A 25,299-nucleotide genomic window follows, 5' to 3' on the forward strand; every position below is an offset into this window, starting at 1 on the left:
TAAGATCGTTTGTAGGATCTGGACCATGAGGTCCAGGGTTCATTCCCGTCCAGGTTGGGGATTTTCTCTGCCTGGAGGCTGGGTGTTTGTGTTGTCCTTATAATTTCTCATCATCATCATCATTCGTGAAAGTGGCTAAATTGGCCTGCGTAAAAACTGGGACTTTTTACGGGTGCTGATGACCACGCTGTTGAGTGTCCCATAAACACGTCATCATCATCATTCATAGGAAAGTGTAGATCGTATATAAAGGAAATGGCATACAGAACACTTATGCAACCCATTCTTGAATACTGCTCGAGTGTTTGGGATCCCCACCAAGTAATATTAACAGAAGACTTTGAAGCAGTTAAAAGACGAGCAGCTAGATTTGTAACTATCTGTCTGTACCAACACGCGAGTATTACAGAAATGAGAATACTGGGGGGGAAAGAAGACATTCTTTTTGCTACACACTGTTGAGAGAGTTTAGAGAACCACCATTTGCGACATCCTGCAGAGCAGTCTTACTGCCACCAGCATACGTGTTGTGTTAGGACTACAAAGGCAAGATACAAGAAATCAGGGCTCGTACTGAAACATCCAGTCAGTCGTTTTTTCCTTTCTGTGTTTGAGAGTGGAAAAGGAACTGAAGTGACAAGCAATGGTACAAAATACCCTCGGTATAGTGGCTTGCATAGAGTTTATGTAGCTGTGGATGTATACATAGATAACCAACGATACAGTAGAGTTGTATGTCATCTGGAAATATGATGTCTATAGTTCCCCTTTACTTCCAGCCATCTACAAACCAGCATTGTAAGGACATGTTGGCTAATGTTTCAATGTGATATCAGTCCTGCCTCCACACTATTGTCACTATAACTATTGTAAAGGCTGCTGCCCCAGGATTTTGTTGTGGTGGTCGTCAGTCCAAAGGCTGTTTGAAGCAGCTCAACACGCTAGTCTACCATGTTATACTGTAACTTACTTCCATTTGAAACTGCTTACTGAATTTAAACATTGGTTTCCCTCTGTAATTCCCATTCCCCTCCCTCCCTCCTCCCCCTCCCTCCTCCCCCTCCCTCCACACACACACACACACACACACACACACACACACACAAAACAAACTCTTCACGCCATTACTAAATTGATTATGTATTGATGCATCACAGTGTGTCTTGTCAACCAATCTGTTCTTTTAGTAACATTGTGCCCCCCTCACCTCCCCCTCCCCAATCTGGCCCAGTATTTCTTCATTAGTTACTCAGTCTACCCATCTAGTCTTCATGCTTGGGATATAGGTGTCCTTATCTCAAGTATATTCTCTGTAGAATTTTCCAGTGCCTCAACAGATACATTGTGCAGATTTCTTAACAAAATTTACTGAAAATTGTGTATCCTGTTCTTACTCATTCAGAGATTTATGAGAACTTCATAAGGTTATACAAAAAAATTTTGTGTCATTTTTCATTTTCTCTTTCTTGGGCAGGTGACAACTGCAGCATCAGTAATAATAGTATAGCTGATGGGAATACTTTACCAGAAGCTTCAGAGAAAATGTCGGAGCAAGACTCGGACATGTCGATTCCAGTCCATGACAAGTTAGGCAGTGCAAGTGATGAAAAAAGTGAAGAACTAAAAGCTCCAGAGGCAGTAGAAACTGATGCAGAAATGACTGATGTTTCTGAAGCTGTACCATCATCTGGTAATGGTGCTACTTCTGTTACTACTATCACAGAAATGGTACAAAAATCATCCCCTGTAAAGGATGTCCCAATGCTAGAACCAACTATAAAAAAGGAAGATGAGGACGAACAGAAAGAGGAACATTTGGAGCAACCACAACAGCAAGCAAGTGCTGTCTCAGATCTCACTGCACATTTGGCAGCCACTGCTGTGGAACCGAAGCATGAGGATCCAGGTGGGGCAGATGCTTTGTCAACCCTTGCAAGTGCTGCTCTTGGCTGTAACCAGGCACCAACTGATACTCCTGCTGTGGTTAGTTTGCTCTTCGGCAGTTGCATTAACTGTATTGATTTACAACAAATACTTTAATTTGATCATTTGCTTTGTTATGTTCTTATCTTTTATTTTGTTTCAGAAGCAGAGAGATGAAACAGAAAACTCAACAGCAAATAAGAAGAAAGAAAGCTCTGAATGGTATGATGTTGGTATTATACGAGGTACAAACTTCACTGTTAGCAAATTTTTCATTCCTCCAGAAGGCTATGAAGATGACAGGCCAGTGACAGAATTTTTGCGTGGTTTGGAACCAGATTTCTCCAAACACACAGAGATGAAACTAGAGCCAGGAACTGCATACAAATTTCGGATTGCAGCTATTAATTCTCGCGGCCAGGGACCCTGGAGTGAGGTAGTAAACAATCTACTTAGAGAAACTTAAATAAATAGTTGTTGTATGAAACATTGCAGATCACACAGGCAAATTATCACCCAGAATAATGCATATCATGTCTTTCAAAGGTCTCTGCTTTCAAGACTTGCTTGCCTGGTTACCCGGGTGCGCCATCAGCAATAAAAATCTCCAAGTCTTTAGAAGGTGCCCATTTGTCATGGGAACCGCCTCCTCGTACCTGTGGTCCCATTCTCGAGTATGCTGTTTATCTTGCTGTTCGCAGTACACAGGTTAGTTTGTTTAGTGTATTGTGCGATGGTATTGTTTTGTCAATCTTTTCACATTTCAGATAAAGCCAGTATGGATGATGACAAAATTGGCAAGAAAACAATATACAGTGAAACTTTGATTTTACATTCTCCAATTTTATAAATTTTGCAACTCCACACCATAAATTTGTAGCCCCTGTTAGAAAACCTATAAGGTCAACGCTAAAAATTTCCCAATTTTACATTTCTTCCTAGTAAGGCTTACCTCATTTCTAAGTTCTTACTCAATGTGTCACTTGGCTTAGTCCCATTTCCTTCCCATTTACATTTGATGAGACTGAGCAAGTTATAAGTGGCTCAAAAGGCAGATGTTTCTCTCCATAGGTGGTGGTGGTGGAATTAAGGGAATAGGCCTTATGGAGAGGAGAGATGTGAGAGAGGAAATGCTGATGTAATCCACGATCAGTGTTGCCAGCACAACTTGCAACATTTTGCTTCATCGTGCAATTATGATACAACTACTGCTAGGTTGTAGTGGTAATGGAAAAACGAGACAATCTACACGAAGTGTTCTGGATCGAGCCAATATGTGACAAAGGGGCCCTGTTACCACCTATGCTTGTGCCACTTACAACTCAGTCTCATGTTTTTGCATGTATTTCCAATATACTGTATTCAGAAACAGTATCAATGATCAACCTTTTAAATTCAAACACTTAAGTCTCGAAGAATATACTCAGTCATAATCAATGAAACACTACCCATTTCCAGCTATTTAATTATTATTGGCAGGCGATTTATTACGTCACCCAATAGCCAGGGCACACGACATTAACATACATAAAATGAGCTCACCTACTGGATGTGTGGAGAGGGTAGGGGCCCTTCTGTGACTGGAGTGTAGGTAGGGGTGAAAGTGTATTGTGAAGTGCTGAAAATATACTTTTCGTGAAGATGATGTGCTATGACAGAGATGTCACGCGGAAATAGAACCTGGGTTTTGTGGCAGCACATTTTAAAGAGTTTTGTGTTCAAATCTCACATGATACATTTGCAACAACTACATACTCTACTCAAGCATGTACATGTAGATAAACACTGTTTGGCCTTCTACATCGACATAAGTACCACCAAATTATCAATTAAGATGAATGGGCATAGGCAGAGTGTGTATACTGGCATCGTGCAGTATCCTGTTGCAGAGGATGCTCTACAACATGACAGTTGTGATCTTGGTGCTTGTTTCACCTCACGCACCATCGGGAATCTTCCCCCAGACATCAGTTCCTCAGAACTCCACAGGTGGAAACTAGCATTATTTCTCGCCACCCACCTGGCCTTAATTTATGTTAATTTCTTCCGTCTCAGCATTTCTTCACAGTAACTACTCTTTGCTTCACTCCGTTTTAGTTTTCTACGTCTTTCATTGTCGGACCCGTCCATTTTTTACTGCCACCCCCCCCCCCCCCCCCCCCCAACCTGTGTTACATACAATGCACTCCGCTTTTCACTTTTGTTAACTCATGCATGGTGTTTAAGCAGTAATCTCTGCCTGCATATTACCCTTTAAGCTCTCAAGTTTTCAAATCTTGCCCAATGCATTTCCCAACAATCAGAATTTCCTTCTCATCCCATGTGGTAAGTTTTTCCTGACCCTCAGTTTTGGGCGACTTTCACAAAATCCACCCCTTTTCCCAGACCTCTCGAGTCCTTTTCATTCAGTCCTCTTCCTTCTCCTTCAACCCTTCTGCCTGAAGAAGGAGCCACTGGCTCCGAAAGCTTGTGTGTGCTCTGCCGCCCCTTAGTGAGTAGATTTTTGTATCTATTCCAATTAAACTATTGTGTCAAAAATTTATTGTTTTCATTATTACATGTATATACTTTGCATCACACACTGTGAATAATAAAGATTGACAACAGTGATAGAGGGTCTGAAGCGAAACGGTAGCACCTGAGCTTCCTTTCAGAAGTAGTTTTTACACAGTGTATGGAAATTCACTGAGCCAACTTCAAATAAGCTTGTAATGTCATTTGGGGAAGTAAACTCATTTTTTCATGTCTGTTTCTGTCGTCAAGCCTAAAATAACACTTTAACAGTGGTGATTGTATGAAAGCTCATAAGAAAGCATTAAACAGTAACAGCAATGGTGACAAAGTATGTCATTAAGCAGATGTCTGCATTTATGCTTATGGGTTAAGCACTTAGCTGTTGCGATATTTTTGGTTTAATTCAACATGCTCATCAATTTTTGCTTTTTCCTTACTGAACATAAAGGATGATCTCTCAAAAATGCATGTTTTGAACACACAATTTGTAGTCATAACATGTCAGAAAATGTCTAGATTACCTTGTGTCCAGGTACCAAATCCAATTTTTTTGACGAGTTCTTACTTGCTGTTTAAGAACTGATGAAATTTATTGCCACAAATTATTGTATAAGCATTGTATTGTACATTTGATTTCCATCACTTAGACAGAGTTTATACAAAGTATTGGAGAGGATAGTGATTTTTAATCATATATGCCAATTACATGTGTTTTTGCTCATTTAGGGGAGTGGGGGGTTAACATTTTCCTCAATTCTGCACTATCCTCCATTTTGCGTTTTTTATGTCTGGATCACGCAAAACCATAAAATAGGGGTTTCACTGTATTTGAATTCTGAGTAAATAGCAGTGCCATATTGAATAAAACTTTTTTTTTTTAAATTGCTTATCACAGCATAGCTAGCTAGCTTCACAATAATAGTTGTACAGTAATTATATATCAGATGCAGAAGATTCAACTAATATGTTTCATTGATAGTCTGCTAACTGATGCAATCCCTGATTTGACTTTATGTTATCAAAGGTAATTACATTCCACATATCCCCCCCCCCCCCCCCACACACACACACACCCTCTGCCCATCCTTTTCCCTTGCATTTGTACCCTATGCTGACTTGCTTGTTTTGTTATTTGTAATTGTTGCCACAAGGAAAGTAGGGCTCCATTCATATTTGTATTCAGTATTTTAGTAGTAGAGTGTTCAGGGAGTATGTTACGCATGTGCAAATTCAGGATCAGTTCACCTTTGTCCTTGAATAGCTATAGATGCATTTGGTCACGGTTCCAGATAGCTGCCTTGGGATGCAGAGACAGTGAAGAAACCAACGTGCCATATGATGTACATAGCGTGTTCCATGTCCTGCCCAAGGCAGAACATGACACATTCGAGTGTGCACAATGAAGTTGGACCACACTGACCTCAAAAGAGTGTGACCCATTGTGTGGCCAGTTCAACTAGTTCAACAATCTGTTTGCAGCAGAAGTATTTTAAAAATATTGGGTACAAATATGCCTGACCTAATGAACAGCGTCATCCAAGATGTATGGTTTAGAGAGAACTACATCATTATAGCCAAGATGTTTTCTAAAACCAGTGAATCTATCAAGAACAAGACTTTTTATTCTTGATGGAGCAAACAAGCAATCATTACACCCTGTTTACAAAATTGATGAGCATACATAACTTAGAAATTGTTGTCAAAGTTTTTAACTTACCGTGCATCCCACACTGGGTAAGGAACTGTTGACTAAGTCAGTTAAGGATGATTGTATCAAAGGAAAAGTCCCTCAAGAGTACTAAAACCAGTGAGGCATCATTGCTGGTAAGGACTTGCGTCTGGAGGTGAAATATTTAGTACTACATTAGATACACATAAAAATACACACATTTTTAACTCTGGAATTATTACTTCCTTCCTCTCGCCTCTTCTTCCATACGGAGGCATACAGGCAATCATTTTTCTTCACTCCATTTGTGTCTGGGACACTAAAGGGAATGACTGGTAGTGGTGCATAGTATACTACTCTGTGTGCTTTAATGTGACTTTGGTGAGTGGTAAAATTAGTGTTGTCACAATAGATAATACTTTACAAAATTGAGCTAAGCTTCTCCGCACAGGTTCCAAGAGTGGATTGGTCAATCAAATTGTACTGATTTTTTTAGAACCAGAAAAAAACAGTACAGATGACGTGCTAATGACTGCTAACAATTTCAAGATGTCAGCATAGAAAAAAGTTGCTCTTCACTCTGTCAAACAATAAAGTTATAATTATAGATCGTCCCTCTCAGCTTAGCTCTCAGGAAAATGCAACATCTGCACATTATTCATAAGAAGAATATGGTTCACTGATTTGAAAATAATGTATTATACACCAAAAATATGAAGTTTGACCTTCAAAGAGACTGAAAAGGAGTACCACATCGTTATGCATTGACGAAAGGTCATGGGTTCACAGGGGGTCACTGTATCTCCATGTTTGTGTGAAATGATTGTTACACATTTATTTTCAGCCATAATGGCTATGTTTGTGAACACTGCATGTGTGGGATAATTATTTATTTCTAGTTTCTGCTACCACTCACTTACTTATTTTATCTTCAGTCTAACATAATACAACGCATTTCGAACATGTTCTACTAATCTTTAGGCGTTTATACATACACTACTGGCCATTAAAATTGCTACACCAAGAAGAAATGCAGATGATAAACGGGTATTCATTGGACAAATGTATTATACTAGAACTGACATGTGATCACATTTTCATGCAATTTGGGTGCATAGATCCTGAGGAGAAATCAGTACCCAGAACAACCACTCTGGCCATAATAACGGCCTTGATACGCCTGGGCATTGAGTCAAACAGAGCTTGGATGGCGTGTACAGGTACAGCTGCCACTGGACTCGCATTCGGAAGGACGACGGTTCAATCCCGCGTCTGGCCATCCTGATTTAGGTTTTCCGTGCTTTTTCTAAATCACTCTAGGCAAATGCCAGGATGGTTCCTCTGAAAGGGCACGGCCAACTTCCTTCCCCATCCTTCCCTAATCCAATGAGACCGATGACCTCGCTGTCTGGTCTCCTTCCCCAAAAACCAACCAACCAACCAGGTACAGCTGCAGCTTCAACACAGTACCACAGTTCATCAAGAGTAGTGACTGGCATAATGTGACGAGCCAGTTGCTCAGCCACCATTGACCAGACATTTGCAGTTGGTGAGAGAGCTAGAGAATGTGCTGGCCAGGGCAGCAGTCGAACATTTTCTGTATCCAGAAAGGCCCGTACAGGACCTGCAACATGCGGTCGTGCATTATCCTGCTGAAATGTAGGGTTTCGCAGGGATCGAATGAAGGGTAGACCCACGGGTCATAACACATCTGACATGTAACGTCCACTGTTTAAAGTGCTGTTAATGCGAACAAGAGGTGACAGAGACGCGTAACCAATGGCACCCCATACCATCATGCCTGGTGATATGCCAGTATGGCGATGGTGAATACATCCTTCCAATGTGCGTTCACCACGATGTTGCCAAACATGGATGCAACCATCATGATGCTGTAAACAGAACCTGTATTCATCCGAAAAAATGACGTTTTGCTATTTGCGCTCCTGTCTGTAATGCAGCATCAAGGATAACCGCAACCATAGTCTCCGAGCTGATAGTCCATGCTGCTGCAAACGTCGAACTGTTCGTGCTTAGGGTTGTTGTCTTGCAAATGTCCCCATCTGTTGACTCAGGGATCGAGATGTGGCTGCACGATCCGTTACAGCCATGCGGATAATATGCCTGTCATCTCGACTGCTTGTGATATGAGGCTGTTGGGATCCAGCACGGCATTCCATATTACCCTCCTGAACCCACCGATTCCATATTCTGCTAACAGTCATTGGATCTCGACCAAAGCAAGCAGCAATATCATGATACGATAAACCGCACTTGCGATAGGCTTCAATCCGACCTTTATCAAAGTTGGAAATGTGATGGTACGCATTTCTCTTCCTTACGCGAGGCATCACATCAACGTTTCACCAGGCAACGCCATTCAGCTGCTGTTTGTGTATGAGAAATCGGTTGGAAACTGTCCTCATGTCAGCACACTGTAGGTGTCGCCACCAGCGCCAACCTTGTGTGAATGCTCTTAAAAGCTAATCGTTTCCATATCACAGAATCTTCTTCCTGTCTGTTAAATTTCGCGCCTGTAGCACATCATCTTCGTGGTGTATCAATTTTAATGGCCAGTAGTGTACATACATAAGAGGAATGTTACTTAAAAATAATTAGTCTTAAACTAGATTAATCTAACACTCTTTGCCATTATTTGTTACTGTAGCTGCTGAAGCTGGTGTGACATTTGGGGGGGGGGGGGGGGTGATTTCTAGCCATACACTGCCCCCTTGGGCAGGACCTGCTAGAAATCTTCCCCCTCCACCCCCCCAAATGCTACACCAGCTTCAGTAGCTACAGTAACAAACAATGGACAAAGAGTTCTAGATTAATCTAGTTTGAGACTGTGTATTTTTAAGTGACATTTCTCTTACGTATGTATGTATAAATGCCTGAAGATGAACAGAACATGTTCGAAACACATTGTATTATGTTAGACTAAACATAAAATAAGTAAGTAAGTGGCGCAGAAACTAGAAATAAATAATGTTACAGATGATGGCCTGCATAGAAAATTTAAGAAATGTGCTCTGACACACATTATGTTTTGTGTGTGTATGTGTGGGGAGATGGGGGGGGGGGGGGGGGGTAGGTGATTGATGGGAGAGACAATGCAGATAAAATTGCAATCAGCTTAAGCAGATTGAACTCTGACAATGATGATGGCAGCAGTATAATGGTTCATATTCAGATCTATCTCAGTGACTGGGTGACAAGAAGAACAGTTAAAGGATTCACCTGAAATATTAGCAAATATGTAGTAATTATAACTAAGGCAAATAACAGGATGAAGTTCTAAAAGTAAATTTGTCATAGTGTATATAAACATGTTTTGGCCATTAAATGAGAGTGTTAATAACAGGGCAGTATGCAACATACACTGATTGATAATATGTAGAATGTATCAGTACATTGGAAAGCTGGGTTGGTATAACGCCGTTACATCACTTTAATCTCACAAAGTCAATTACACTTACAATGTAGTCTAAACATATTCTTGAAAATGTTTTATTTTAGAGTATCATATATCATTCTGTGTGATACGTGAACCCAAATCACTGCTGCATTCGTGCTGTACACATTTCATTCGCTAATGAACAATAAGAATTTCAACAAAATAGGCAAAAGTCCCTTTTGCAGCAAATGCCACTTTCAGTAGAGGCTAGAATGACTTCCTTAAATTACATTGTGCTTTGTGTACTCAGAAGTGAATTGAGGGGTCATTGATTTAGACATGTAAAACGTTAGCAAGCACTGTTAATGTAAACTCCTATCATTGTTTTTCTACTTGCAGTGATACTGTCTGTATAATCAGGTTGCCACCAGTGCTTTCATCTTGGCCTTTGCGGTTGATACATTATCCGAGAAGGTCAAGGCGATGGTCTACCACTGTTATGTAAAATCCTATGACCCTCCCCCAGCGCAGTGCTTCAAATGTCGGAAGTTCGGTCATATGTCTTCCCACTGTGCTTCCAGCATCAAACGTCGAGATTGTGGATGCCCATCACATCCCAATACTCCATGTGCCCCGCTTCCCATCTGTGTCAACTGTGGAGAGCACCATTTGCCCTGCTCGCCAGACTGCAGGATTATCCAGAAAGAAAGGAAAATCTGGAGTACAAGACCCTGTATCGACTGACGCTAAGAGGAAATTTGAACGCCTAGGCTACATTCTGTACGCATGACATCATCTTACTCCGCCGCTACAAGTTCTAGCCCCATCAGCTCTGCCAACTCCAGTCACCTCTTAGAGCCAGAAGACAACACCTACGCCCTTGATGGTCGGGGACACTTCCCTCCCTATTGCTCCTGCACCACCTACTTCAGGAGCAACACCCCACCAACCATCGGGGACGTCTGTCCCCAATTCTAAGCTAGAGAAGCATACAACTCCTTCGACTGCTCTCACTAGGAAAGGGTCCCTTGGGTCACTCCCTTCCCAGGTTTCTGCTAGTGGAAATGATGAGACTTGCCAGTGGCTGAACAGCCCAAAAGCAGCTGATCACAGGGCTTCACACTCATTCTCAGTCCCGGAGACTGAATCAGTGAAGTCCTACCAGCCAGGGAAACCCAAGGAACAGTAAGATAAATCCAAAAAGAAGGTCCCCAAGACCAAGGGAATTGCAGTGACACCGACACCACCGCTGCCACCAAGCTCTGCATCTGTGGATGAGGTGGAGATTCTAGGTCCGCTGAGGACCTAGATCTCGCCAGACCCTCAGACAAAATGGATATAAACCGCTCAGGCAAAAAGTAGGTGACAGCAGGTGGTCCTGAGGTGTAAACTGCCTCATTGAATGTTCCGTGCCTTCCCAGTGTCGTGATGACGACATCCTCCAGTGTAATTGAGGCGGTTTTTTCCACTGCCTGGCTGAGCTACAGCAACTGTTAATCTCTACACCTTCTTCCTGCATTGCCCTCCAGGAAACCTGGTTCCCAGCAGTGTGGACCCCTGCCCTTCGCAGCTATAAGGGATACTACAGGAACTGTAGCGACTGTAATTGAGTGTCAGTTCGAGTTTGTGTTTATGTTCTAAACTCAGTCTTTAGTGTACCTGTGCCCCTTGAAACTCCTCTTGAAGCTGTGGCTGTCAGAATAAGGACAACACAGAAAATAACCCGTCTGCAGTGTGTATCTTCCTCTAGATGGTGTAGTATCCCTGAATGTATTAACATCTACATCCATACTCTCCTGCAGAGTCTTCCACTGGAGTTTATCTATCATCTCCGTAACACTTTCGCGATTACTAAATGATCCTGTGACCAGGCGTGCTGCTCTCTGTTGGATCTTCTCTCTCTCTTCTCTCAACCCTATCTGGTGTGGATCCCACACTGCTGAGCAGTATTCAAGCAGTGGGCGAACAAGCGTACTGTAACCTACTTCCTTTGTTTTCTGATTGCATTTCCTTAGGATTCTTCCAATGTATCTCAGTCTGGCATCTGCTTTACCGACAATCAACTTTATATGATCATTCCATTTTAAATCACTCCTAATGCGTACTCCCAGATAATTTATGGAATTAACTGCTTCCAGTTGCTGACCTGCTATTTTGTAGCTAAATGATAAGGGATCTATCTTCTATGTATCCGCAGCACATTACACTTGTTTACACTGAGATTCAATTGCCATTCCCTGCACCATACATCAATTCGCTGCAGATCCTCCTGCATTTTAGTACAATTTTCCATTGTTACAACCTCTCGATACACCACAGCATCATCTGCAAAAAGCCTCAGTGAACTTCCGATGTCATCCACCAGGTCATTTATGTATATTGTGAATAGCAACGGTCCTATGACACTCCCCTGCGGCACACCTGAAATCACTCTTACTTCGGAAGACTTCTCTCCATTGAGAATGACATGCTGCGTTCTGTTATCTAGGAACTCCTCAATCCAATCACACAATTGGTCTGATAGTCCGTATGCTCTTACTTTGTTCATTAAACGACTGTGGGGAACTGTATCGAACACCTTGCGGAAGTCAAGAAACACGGCATCTACCTGTGAACCCATGTCTATGGCCCTCTGAGTCTCGTGGTCGAATAGCGCGAGCTGGGTTTCACACGACCGTCTTTTTCGAAACCCATGCTGATTCCTACAGAGTAGATTTCTAGTCTCCAGAAAAGTCATTATACTCGAACATAATACATGTTCCAAAATTCTACAACTGATCGATGTTAGAGATATAGGTCTATAGTTCTGCACATCTGTTCGATGTCCCTTCTTGAAAACGGGGATGACCTGTGCCCTTTTCCAATCCTTTGGAACGCTACGCTCTTCTAGAGACATACGGTACACCGCTGCAAGAAGGGGGGCAAGGTCCTTCGCGTACTCTGTGTAAAATCGAACTGGTATCCCATCAGGTCCAGCGGCCTTTCCTATTTTGAGCGATTTTAATTGTTTCTCTATCCCTATAGAGGCATCCAATTTCCATGTCTGAGCCTGCTTTAACCGTGACTTTCACCCAAATCGTTTCACATTTCGGATCTCCGTCAATTTCCTTCGATACTAATGCACTTCTTATCACTATAAACATGCCTACCCTTTCACTGTCCAACCTGTCTCTGCAGTATACATTCCAATCTGAGTTCAGGATTTCATTACTGTTTACGTCTGGTTTCAGCCAACTTTTTGTCCCTAGTACTATATGGGCGTTGTGACTGGTTATTAATGAGAGCAGTTCTGGGACCTTTCTATAGATGCTCCTGCAGTTTACTATTAGCACATTAATATTTTTATTCCCTGTTGCATTTTGCCTACTTCTACTTTGCCGAGTCTCAGGAAGGGTCCTGTCGGTCCTAGGGAGAGAATTCTCTAACCTAAAAAACCCCCATGTGCACTCCACACATATTCCACTACCCTTGTAGCCACTTCCGGCATGTAGTGCACGCCTGACCTATTCAGGGGACCCTACATTTCTCCACCCAATAGCGGAGGTTGAGAAATTTGCACCCCAGATCTCCACAGAATCGTCTGAGCCTCTGGTTTTGAGCCTTCCACTCGGCTCCAAACCAGAGGACCGCGATCGGTTCTGGGAACAATACTACAAATAGTTAGCTCTGATTCCACCCCGCGAGCGAGGATTTCCGCCTTCACCAATTCTGCCAGCCGCCTGTACGCACTGAGGATGACCTCTGAACCCAGATGGCAGGAGTCATTGGTGCCGACATGAGCAACAATTTGCAGTCGGGTGCACCCAGTGCTCTCTATTGCTGCCGGTAGGGCCTCCTCCATATCTAGGATGAGACCTCTCGGCAAGCAGACAGAGTGAACACTGGCATTCTTCCCCGACCTTTCCGCGGGGCTCCATCACCCGCCTAACGTTGAAGCTCCCAATAACTAATAAACCCCTCCCCCCCGTGTGCCTGCTCGGGCCTTGCTGAAGGACCAGCCATATGTCCACCCACAGGCAGAGCGAGCGATGCCACACAGACAGCCTCCACATTTACCCTCCGCCTTGTCTGCCACTGAACATGCCACCCCCCTTGGGGAGAGGGTGGCCCAACCGCGCTTGGTACCCGTGAAGATATCTTGACAGCAGGGACAGTGGGTGAAGCATGTAACACCTGGGGTGTACCTTGCGACGCACTAGACTACCCACTGCCGCTACACTCCGAGGCAGCAACCTGAAGACGGCTGACCGCGGCCATCAACACGCTCAGCTGTTCGTGAAGAGTGGGCAGCTCCTCCTCCGTCCGTACACAGCAGTATTAACTGCACTGCTTGATCAATTCCCTAAACCTTTTTTACTTCTGGGAGATTTTAACGCCCATAACCCTTTTGTGGGGAGGCACTGTGCTTACTGGCTTAGGCAGAGATGTCAAAACTTTACTGTCTCAGTTCAACCTCTGCCTCTTAAACACTGGGGCCGCCACACATTTAAGTGTGGCTCATGGTAGTTAATCGGCCATTGATTTATCAATTTGCAGCCCAGGACTTCTCCCATCTATCCACTGGAGAGCACGTGACGACCTGTGTTGCAGTGACCAGTTCCACATCTTCCTGTCACTGCCCCAGTGTCAGGCCCACGGACGCCTGCCCAGGTGGGCTTTAAACAAGGTGGGCTGGGAAATTTTCACCTCTGCTGTCACCATTGAATCTCACCCCTACAGGAATATCGATGTGATGGTTGAGAAGGTGACTACAACAATCATTTCTGTGGCAGAAAGCACGATTCCTCATTCTTTAGGGTGCCCCCGGCGGACGACAGTCCCTTGCTGGTCACCGGAAGTCGCTGAAGCAATTAAGAAGCGTCGCCAAGCTCTTTAGTGGCATAAGCGGCACCCTTCGCTGGAGTACCTCATAACCTTTAAACGGCTCCGTGCTCAGGTTGGCCAATTTATCAAATGATGGAAGGAGTGGTGTTGGTAGAGATATGTCTCAGCCATTGGGTGCCATACGTCACCTTCCCAAGTCTGGGCAAAAATCAAATGTGTTTTTGGGTACCAGACCCCAACAGGCGTTCACAGTGTTAACGTAAATGGCGTGCTACCTACCGATGCAAACGTGATTGCCAAGCATGTTGCTGAGCAATATGCTCAAGCCTCGGATTTACCCCCCAGCCTTTCGTACTCTCAAACGGCAGCTGGAAGGGAAAGTCCTTTCATTTACTACACACCATAGTGAATCCTATAATGTCCCATTTACAGAGTGGGAGCCTCTCAGTGCCCTTGCACACTGCCCCGACACACCTCTGGACCAGATCGGATCCACAGTCAGATGATTAAACATCTCACATTTGACTACAAGCGACATCTCCTTGTCATCTTCAACCAGATCTGGTGCGATGGCGTCTTCCCACCACAATGGCAGGAGAGCACCATCATTCCAGTGCTCAAACCCGGTGAAAACCCACTTGATGTGGATAGCTATCGGCCCATCAGCCTCATCAACATTCTTTGTAAGCTGCTGGAACGTATGGTGTGTCGGCTGTTGGGTCGGGTCCTGGAGTCACATGGCCTACTGCAGGGATTCCCAAAGTGGTAGATACCAACCCCTTGGGGTCGATATCGGTTTCCTAGGGGTCGACATAAACGAATACTGTTTTTGGGGGTCGACGAGGTCTAAAAATCGACCCCTATTAAATTAACACAAGTTCTTATTTAAAACTTTCAAGATAGGTAGGTACTGTATTGTTTAATTTGTGTTAGTCACCAGGTTCATCCATCACACTGAATGTTTTATTTTCTCTTTGCGAATTAATACTTTTTTAAATATAATTTCCTACCTACTTAAGATTCTTTATGTACTTAATTTGTAATAATCATTATAAATTAAACTTGATATTTACTGAATTGTATGCCTTTTTATTTTGTTAAATTTTGATGAGAAAATGAAGTCAACTTTACTGAGGTAACAGTTCATTTTGGAAAAGGGGTCACTTGCCCAAAATAGTTTGGGGATCCCAGGCCTACTGGCTCCATGTCAGGGCGGCTTCTGCCAGGGTCACTCTACCACTGATAATCTTGTGTCCCTAGAGCCAGCCTTTTCCAGACGCCAACAACTGGTTGCCGCCCTTTTTTTTTTTTTTTACGAAAAGTGTACGACACGACCTGGCCACATCATATCCTTGCCACATTATACGAGTGGGATCTCCGTGGCTCACTCCCAATTTTTATCCATAATTTTTCTGTCGCTTCGTACTTTCCATGTCCAAGTTGGTGCCTCCCATAGTTCCCCCCCCCCCCCCCCCCCCCAATATCCAAGAGAATGCGGTCCCGCAGGGCACTGATTATGTCTCTCTCTCATTTTAGTGGCCATTAATGCTCTAGCAGCAGCTGTAGGGCTGTCCGTTTCACCTTCTCTGTATGCAGACAACTTCTGCCTTTCATACTGCTCCACCAGTACTTGTGTTGCTGAGCGGTGCCTACAGGGAGCCATCCACAAGGCGTAGTCGTGGGCTCTAGCCCACAGTTTCCTGTTTTCGGCCCCAAATTCACGTGTTATGCAATTCTGTCGGCGTCGTACCGTTCATCCAGAACTTCACCTTAATGACGATCCACTCGCTGTAGTGGAGACATATCGATTCTTAAGACTGGTTTTCGATGTCCAGTTGACTTGGCTTCCTCACCTACGTCAGCTTAAGTGGAAGAGTTGGCAGCACCTCAATACCCTCTGAGCAACACCAACCAGATCGCTCTATGCTGGTGCAGCTCTACAGAGCCCTTGGTCAATCCCACCTTGACTATGCGAGTCTGATTTATGGTTTGGCGGTGCCCTCAGCATTGTATTTACTCGACCCAGTGGACCACTGTGGCGTTCGCCTAGTGACAGGAGCTTTTAGGATGAGTCCGGTGACCAGCGTTCTTGTGCAATCCGGAGTGCCTCTATTGCAGGTTAGGTGTGCACAACTGCTGGCCAGTTGCGTAGCACACATTCGTAGTTCTTCTGTGCATCCGAATCACCATCTCTTTTTCCCATCCACGTCGGTTCATCTCCCACATCGGCAGCCAGGTCTTCCAATTTCAGTTCATGTCCAATCCCTTCTTTCTGAACTGGAGTCCTTGCCTTTACTACCTATACTTGAGGTCCATTCACGTACATCTCCATGGTGTACACCTAAGTCGCAGCTTCGCCTGGACCTTTCACATGGCTGTAAGGACTCAGTTAACCCCACGGCTCTCCACTGCCACCTCCTCTCGATTCTTGACAAGTACCGAGGCCATAAAATGGTTTAAACCGACGGCTCGATGGCTGATGCTCATGATGGCTTCATGTATGTCCATGGAGGACATATTGAACAGCATTCCTTGCCCAATGGCTGCAGTGTTTTCACTGCCAACCTGGTGGCAATAACTCGTGCTCTTGAGCACATCCGTTCATGTCCTGGGGAGGCGTTTCTTCTGTGCACTGACTCCTTGAGCAGCCTACAAACTCTCAACCAGTGCTACCCTCGTCATCCTTTTGTAGCAACCATCCAGAAGTCCACCTATTGCTTTGGAATGGTCCGGTCGTTCAGTGGTGTTTGTCTGGACCCCAGGCCGCGCCGGAATCCCAAGCAACAAACCTGCCGACAGGTTGGCAAAACAGGTTACATGGAAACCGCTTATGGAGATCGTCTTCTCTGCAACTGACCTGCATTCAGTGCTACACCACAAGGTTTTTGCAGCTTTGGGAGATGAAATGGCATAACCTCAGCACGCACAACAATCTGCGTGCCATTAAGGAGACTACGAATGTGTGGCAATCCTCCATGCGGGCCTCTTGCAGGGACTCTATGGTTCTCTGCCAGCTCCGCATTGGCCACATTTGGGTGACACGTGGCTACCTCCTGCGCCGTGATGACCCACCTCAGTGTCGGTGCAGCACTCGGCTGACAGTGGCCCATATATTGGTGAGCTGTCCTTTGGCTGCCCTGCGATGGACTCTTCAGTTACTGGACTCGTTGCCATTAATTTTAGCTGACAATGCCTCATCGGCTAATTTAGTTTTACATTTTATGCACGACAGTGGGTTTTATCATTCTATATAAATTTTATCACATGTCCTTTGTCCCTTTGTCTTGTCCACTCTAATGCTTTTAGGGTGGATGTTTTAATGTGTCACAGAGTGGCTGGCTTTTCCTTTTTATTCTTGTGGTCGGTCAGCCATGGTCATCTGCTCTCTTGTTTTTACCCCTTCTACCTGTTTCTTGCTTCTCTCTATGCTTATTTCTGTTTCTGTTGTGCTGTATGTTTCCTTTCTTTTCTTCTTTCCATTGTGTAATTATTTTACCATGAACAAGGGACCGAAGACCTCACAGTTTGGTCCCTTCCTCCCCCTCATTTAAACAAACGAACCGACCAACCAGGACTCGTGAAGTCTCACATTGCACTGGGATTCCACACACTACTGTTTGATTACCATGAAGGCATATCAGTTATTGCTATCCATACAAAATCCAGTGTCATCATGAACCATTAGCCACTCATTTTCTGACAAGAGAGCATCTGCAGTGTGAGCACTTCAGAAAATGAAAGAAGGTGACAGTTGGTTGCCTAACGTGTTGTGGACCAATGAAACCCATTTCACAGCCACAGCAGCAGAATTTCGGATACCCAAATCCTAGAACTGTTGTTGAAACACTACTGCATGTTGAGAAATTCGTGGTGTGGTGTGAATTTACCACATCTACATCTATGTGTATATTGTGCAATTCAAACTTATGTACCTGGCAGAGGTTTCATTGAACCACCCTCACAATAATTCTCTATTATTCCCCTCTCGAACAGTGCATGGAAAAACGAACACCAGTATCTTTCCATGTGAGCTCTGATTTCCCTTGTTTTATTATGATGATCATTTCTCCCATTGTAGGTTGGCATCAGTAAAATATTTCAAAATGATGAAATCCAACAATCAGTTGTCCTTTCCTTTCGGGCTTTCATAAAGCAGACCTATATTTCGGCTGGTGCCTGGCTGTTATCAAAGCACTACCTCATAGTTTTAACACATGTCCTAGTTCATCAGTCCCCTTTTGTTCGGTCATCTGTCACAGTTCATTCAATACTACTCAGTCTTAGTCTTAGTCTTGAATGAACTGTGACAGAACGCCAAACAACAGGGCACTGACTTACTAGGACATGTATTAAAACTATGAGGTAGTGCTTTGATAATGGTTAGGCACTTGCCGAAACCTTGATTTGCTTTAAGAAAGCTTGAAAGGAGAGGATGACTGATTGCTGTGCTCAATTGTTTTGAAAGGCTTGTCATATTCATTGAGTGCATTCCACATTCCAAATGGAAGGTAACTTGGTGATTGAAATTTTGTGAGAAAATTCTGGTGCAGTGAGAAACACCTTTGTTTTAATTATGTCCACCCCAAATCCTGCATCGTGTCCACGACACTATCTCCCCTATTTCTCGAAAATACAAAATGTGTTGCTGCTATTTGAACTTTCTCAATGTATGCTGTTAACCGTATCTGGTAAGGATCCCATGCCACGCAGCTGTACTCCAAAAGAAGACAGAAAGGCATAGTGTAGGCAGTCTCTTCAGTAGATATGTTGCATCTTCTAAGTGTTCTGCCAATAAAACACAATCTGTGGTTCGCCTTCCCAACATCATTTTCGGTGTTTTCTTTCCAGTTTAAGTTATTCATAATTGTAATTCCAAGGTATTTAGTTGAATTAATGGCCTGTAGATTTGATTGATTTGTCATATAATTGAAGTTTAACAGATTCCTTTTAGCAGTCATGTAGATAACCTCACACTTTCCATTATTTAGGGTCAATTGCCAATCTTTTGCATCATACAGATGTCTTGTCTAAATCGTTTTGCAGTTTGTTGTGATATTCTAATGACTTTACAGGCGATAAATGACAGCATCATCTGCAAAAAACCTAAGACATTCTCTCAGATTGTCTTATAAACTGTTTATGTATAGATAAGGAACAGCAGATGGCCTATAACAATACCCCGGAGAACACCAGAAATCACTTGGTTTACTAGATGACTCTCCATCACGATATTCCATAAACACACAATTTTACTACAAGCCTCTTGTGTGGTACAGTGTCAAAAGCCTTCTGATAATCTAAAAATACAGAATCACATTGAAATCCCTTGGCAATGGCTCTCAACACTTCATATGAGTAAAGAGCTAATTGTGTTTCGCAAAAACATGCTGACTGTGTGTCAATAGACCATTCCCTTCGAGCTAATTCGTAATGTTCAAACACAATACATCTTTCAAAATCCTGCTGCATACTGACGTTAATGATACGGGCCTGTAATTCAGTGGATTACTTCTATTGGTTTTTTTAAATATTAGTATGACTTAGACAACTTTCCAGTCTTAATGGGTACGGATCTTTCATCGAGTGAGTGGTTGTGTACAATTCTGAAGTAGAGAGCTATTGCATCAGCATACTCTGAAAGGAACATAATAGGTATACAGTCTGGACCAGAAGCCTTGCTTTTATTAAGTAATTCAAGTTGCTTCACGTCTCCGAGGCTCACTACTTCAAGTTATTGGCAGCTGCTTTTTATTTGAATTCTGGAATATTTACTTCGTCCTCTTTGGTGATGGGATTTTTAAAGGCTGTGTTTAGTAACTCTGCTTTAGCAGCACTATCGTCGATAATATTTCAATTGCTGTCACACAGAAAAGGCAGTGTTTTTGTCTTGCCACTAGCATGCTTTACGTATGTGTACCTCTGAATTTAAACAGACATTTTCACCAATTTATCAATGGTAAATTGAAGTCACCACCAACTATAATTGTATGAGTTGAGTACATGTTTGAAATTAGACTCAAGTTTTCTTTGAACCTTTCAGCAATTGTAGAATCAGAGTTGGAAGATCAGTAAAAGGATCCCAATTATTATTTTATTCTGGTTGCCAAACATGAGCTGTATCCATACTAACTCACAGGAACTATCTACTTCAGTTTTGCTACCAGATAAACTACTTCTCTCTGCCCATCCCCCCTTCCCCTCCTCTCACTCCATCTCTCTTACACCCCCCCCCCCCCCCCCCACTTTGCCCATCAACTTCTCTAAGCTGTCTACTCGTCCCCTCCTAGCTTCCCTTTTCGCTGTCCCTCTCATGCTTCCTCTCTCTCTGTCCATCTTCTCTTCCTCCTCCCCCCTTTCTTTCCTCCCCATATCACCCTATTCATCTCCCCCATGCATCCCCTTCATTATCTGTTTCCCTAAACCTTCTTCTCCCCATCCACCTCCTCTTCCCCCGCTCTGCCCCTTCTCCTCCTCCTCCTCCTCCTCCTCTTCCCTCTCCATCTCCTTCTCTCCCTCTCTGTGCCCTTCGTGTGCCACTTCTCTCTGTCAGTGTCTTACGCCCACCTCCCTTTGTCCATCCCAGTGGATCCCTGTCTCTGTGCCTCCCCTTCTCTATCCATCTCCATATCAATTTGCATCCAGCCGTTACCATCTACATGTATAGCCCCTGCGGAACAGGTGAATGAAGCAAACACAGGCTACTGCCGCAACACATCTGTCGTGCAGGGCAGCATGAACAGTGGGGGCTCGGAGAACCTTTTTCCCCGAACAGGGCTTTCTGATTCTACTCCCCACACAACCTGCCTCTCGTGCAGGCAGCCTGGTTGGTTGGCGGGCTGAAAAAACATGGTTTCGCCTCTATCTCCACTCCTATTGGAGCTAGGAGAAACCACAGTGCTGATTTTGTAAAGTTCACTTTTTGTGTGCAAATTTTGGTTGAAATCGATCCAGGGGTTTGGGAGGAGATCATAATCATACATACTTGCAATGTTCTTTATATGGTCGCACAAAAATAATCAGTATTGTTTTCACAAGTAGATTACAGAGTAACTTTATTGCACTGTCACTACAAGCAATGAAAGTGATGTGATATGTTGCTTGGTTATCTCAGTTGGTAAATTGCAGTTTCGGCCACTATCCAGTCGGCTGCACTTTCAAATGCATGTATCGCCAGCTACGCCACAATGTTTCCTACAGCCACTTTTTTCAAATATTCATACACTGACCCCATTTTTGTTTGCCAGTTGAATAACCTTTACAGACTTTCATAGTGGCCAGGGCTCAACATCTTCTGAACAGACTTTGTATTGAGGTTATCAGTGTCAAATCAGCACAAGGTCTAAACCATCTCAGATTTTCTTGAAATTTGGCACGTGTGTGTTGTTGGTATAGATGTAGAAAAGTATGAAACTTTACTGAGCTATGTCAACTCTTTTCTGAATTACAGAGGCATAAAGTTATCACAAATGGCATGCCTGAATTGTATCTGTAAATAGTCAGTGGTTCAAAAGTTTGTGATAAATGTAGGAAGGAAATTACTACGTTAAAAATGCGTAATTTCTAAGTGCTAAAAATGTTGAACATGATCATTTTCACCCAAAAGTATTATTGTACATTGATACAGAATTTATAACTACTTCAGAGGTTAATCAGTCACTTAATATATCTCTTGAACAGTTAGGTGAGTCTCCCATTGCAAAGAGAAAAATGAAATACGAGAAGTAATGGAGATCGAAAGCAAGAAAAATTTCCGCAACTGTGAAACATAAACTATTTTTTTCTGCTTGTGCTGAAAGTTTGTCATCAGAAGCAAAAGTGATATTGAGAAATGTAAAGTTTTAAAAAATCTGCAAAATAAGTTTTCCAGTTGTACAAGTTGTTCAAAAAGGCTAATGCTTCTAAAATGTTTACCAGATAATTGGAACATTAGAATGGTAATGCATGAGTACAAATGCCCAGTCAGTCAAAAAGAATTCAACAGAAAAAAGCTTTTCAGAAGGTTCATATTTACAACCCAGGGAAATGCTTGCCAATAGACACAGTGGGAATTGCACATTGATTTTATGAAGGATGTAATTAGCAGGGCAGTGCCAGGTATTAAAGGCTTTGTGACAGTTAATGAATCAGACGGAAGTAGAGTATATGTTTTCGAAAAACGTCATATTGTATAACCTTAAAGAAGCACGCAAAAATTTTAAAAAGAAGTTTGACAGCATAAATATAAGTTTCTCTAAATTTGCTAAATTGAGACCTAAACATAGTATGTTAGCTAGTCAAAGTGGCACAGACACTATTTGTGTGTGCACAGACCACCAAAAAATGAAACTAATGATAGTAAATACTAAATTGAAAACTGTGACAAGAGGTAAAATTCAAAATTACAAGCAGTGCCTCACAGAAGTGCTTTGCAACACATTGTTTGTTGATTATAAGATGGGGAAATGTGCTTACTGTCCAGGTGGGAATGAGATGTGTAAAATTTTGGAAGACTCCGTTGCTGAAAACTGAACTAAAAAAGTAAAATTTCACCAGTGGGTTGTAGTCTTAGATATTTTGGAGAAAAGAAGAGTTTGATTTATTCTGCAGCAAGTTGTCCTCTTTATCTCAGCATTACCTCATTCTCAGGCAGCAGGAATATTTTCTTAACAGCACAAAAGAAAATCTGAAAGAATCTGAATTTTTTGTCATGTGTGATTTTCCTGAAAATTACCACACAGTTCTACAAGTTAAAGCTCAAGAGTTACCAATGGACAAAGCAATGGGTTAATATCTGGCTCTTTGTTCTATATTTCAAAGAGGAAAACAAAGTTGAACATCTTACTCATGACATTGTTTCTGATTCACTAGAGCACACCACAGTTGCTGTATATACTTAAAAGAGAAAAAAGAACATAACTTTTCTGACAATCAAAGATCAACACTTTCCAAAAAAGTTGTTATATTTTTCAGATGAGTGTTCTGCCCAATACAAAAACAAAGAGAGCTTCTCAAGCCTCAGTTTCCAAGCGGAAGGTTTTAAAGTGTAAGCACAGTGGCACATTTTTGTCACAGCACATTGCAAAGGGGCTTGTGACTGTGTTGGACGATCTGCAGAGAGACTGGCACCTCATTCCAGTTTGCAAAGACCCTATGAATACCAATTACGAAACCCACTACAACTTTTTCAATAGACAGTAGAAAACATTATCAATGTAAATTTAGCATATGTAACTTAAGAAGACTATATTGAATCAGAATGTTTCATGTAAAATTGCTTTGAACAAGCATTGGCTATCAAAGGAAAGCATCAGTACCATGCATTCATTCTGAAAACTAGATCAAAAATATTGGTGAAAAACTTTTCTTAGAATTCAGAAGTTTGTTAAAAGGAAGTGTCAGAATCTCGCCCAAAAAACTAAAATTAGCAGACACATCAGGCTATAATGCTGTTGTCTCTCAAGAAAACTAGTGCCTCAAGTACTTCTTGCAGAAAAATTAAGAACCTGACAAAGTAAAAATAATTTTTCTTCATCCAGCTGGGCCATCTACATCCTCCTTATATCCAAGAAATGCTGATGTTCTGGTGACAGTAAATCCTGTGACTCCTACTGGAAGAACTTATACTTGAAAGTGATGTGTACCAAACGAAGCATTTTCTAACTTAAAATGTTAAACAGATCCTGTTAGTTAATAGTTAGTTTTACTGTGGACTATTCATGTAATCTTTATCACAACAGTGTTCATGTTTTGTTTCATGAAAATGTCCATATTAGTAATGTTGTAATAATTAACATGAGTATGCATTTGAATTATTGAAAAAAAGAGCTTCAGTATTGTTTCTTTCTTTCCCTGTTTATATATATAAAACAAAGATTCCAAGACTTACCAAGCGGGAAAGCGCCGGCAGACAGGCACAATGAACAAAACAAACACACACACACACACACACACACACACACACACTCACACACACACACACACAGAATTACTAGCTTTTGCAACCGATGGTTGCTTCTTCAGGAAGGAGAGGGAAAGACGAAAGGATGTGGGTTTTAAGGGAGAGGGTAAGGAGTCATTCCAATCCCTGGAGTGGGAAGACTTCCCTTAGGGGGAAAAAAAGGACAGGTGTACACTCGCGCGCGCGCCCACACACACACACACACACACACACACACACACACACACACACACACACACACACACACAAGCAGACATATTTAAAGGCAAAGAGTAAGGGCAGAGATGTCAGTCGAGGCGGAAGTACAGAGGCAAAGAAGTTGTTGAAAGACAGGTGAGGTATGAGCGGCGGCAACTTGAAATTAGCGGAGGTTGAGGCCTGGCGGATATCGAGAAGAGAGGATATACTGAAGGGCGAGATCCCATCTCCGGAGTTCGGATAGGTTGGTGTTGGTGGGAAGTATCCAGATAACTCGGATGGTGTAACACTGTGCCAAGATGTGCTGGCTGTGCACCAAGGCATGTTTAGCCACAGGGTGATCCTCATTACCAACAAACACTGTCTGCCTGTGTCCATTCATGCGAATGGACAGTTTGTTGCTGGTCATTCCCACATAGAAAGCGTCACAGTGCAGGCAGGTCAGTTGGTAAATCACGTGGGTGCTTTCACACGTGGCTCTCCCTTTGATCGTGTACACCTTCCGGGTTACAGGAATGGAGTAGGTGGTGGTGGGAGGGTGAATAGGACAGGTTTTACACCGGGGGCGGTTGCAAGGGTAGGAGCCAGAGGGTAGGGAAGGTGGTTTGGGGATTTCATAGGGATGAACCAAGAGGTTACGAAGGTTAGGTGGACGGCGGAAAGACACTCTTGGTGGAGTGGGGAGGATTTCAAGAAGGATGGATCTCATTTCGGGGCAGGATTTTAGGAAGTCGTATCCCTGCTGGAGAGCCACATTCAAGGTCTGATCCAGTCCCGGGAAGTATTCTGTCACAAGTGGGGCACTTTTTTGGGGTTCTTCTGTGAGAGGTTCTGGGT

General features: G+C 43.0%; 1 protein-coding gene across 4 annotated transcripts in view; it reads left to right on the forward strand.

Annotated features, from left to right (window-relative positions):
• The window catches only part of LOC126278135 (host cell factor 1-like), a 119,394-nt gene that overhangs the window by 67,789 nt on the left and 26,306 nt on the right, over positions 1–25,299 (forward strand). For 2 of the 4 annotated variants that reach the window (XM_049978023.1, XM_049978026.1), the window contains 3 exons: positions 1,475–1,983; positions 2,087–2,359; positions 2,470–2,631. In XM_049978023.1, coding sequence (XP_049833980.1) covers positions 1,475–1,983; positions 2,087–2,359; positions 2,470–2,631 — 944 coding nt within the window. The remainder of the gene's footprint in view (positions 1–1,474; positions 1,984–2,086; positions 2,360–2,469; positions 2,632–25,299) is intronic. The other 2 variants (XM_049978025.1, XM_049978024.1) reach the window with 2 other exon arrangements.

This window comes from Schistocerca gregaria, chromosome 6 (genome assembly GCF_023897955.1).
Source record: "Schistocerca gregaria isolate iqSchGreg1 chromosome 6, iqSchGreg1.2, whole genome shotgun sequence".
Classification (NCBI taxonomy): Eukaryota; Metazoa; Arthropoda; class Insecta; order Orthoptera; family Acrididae; genus Schistocerca; species Schistocerca gregaria.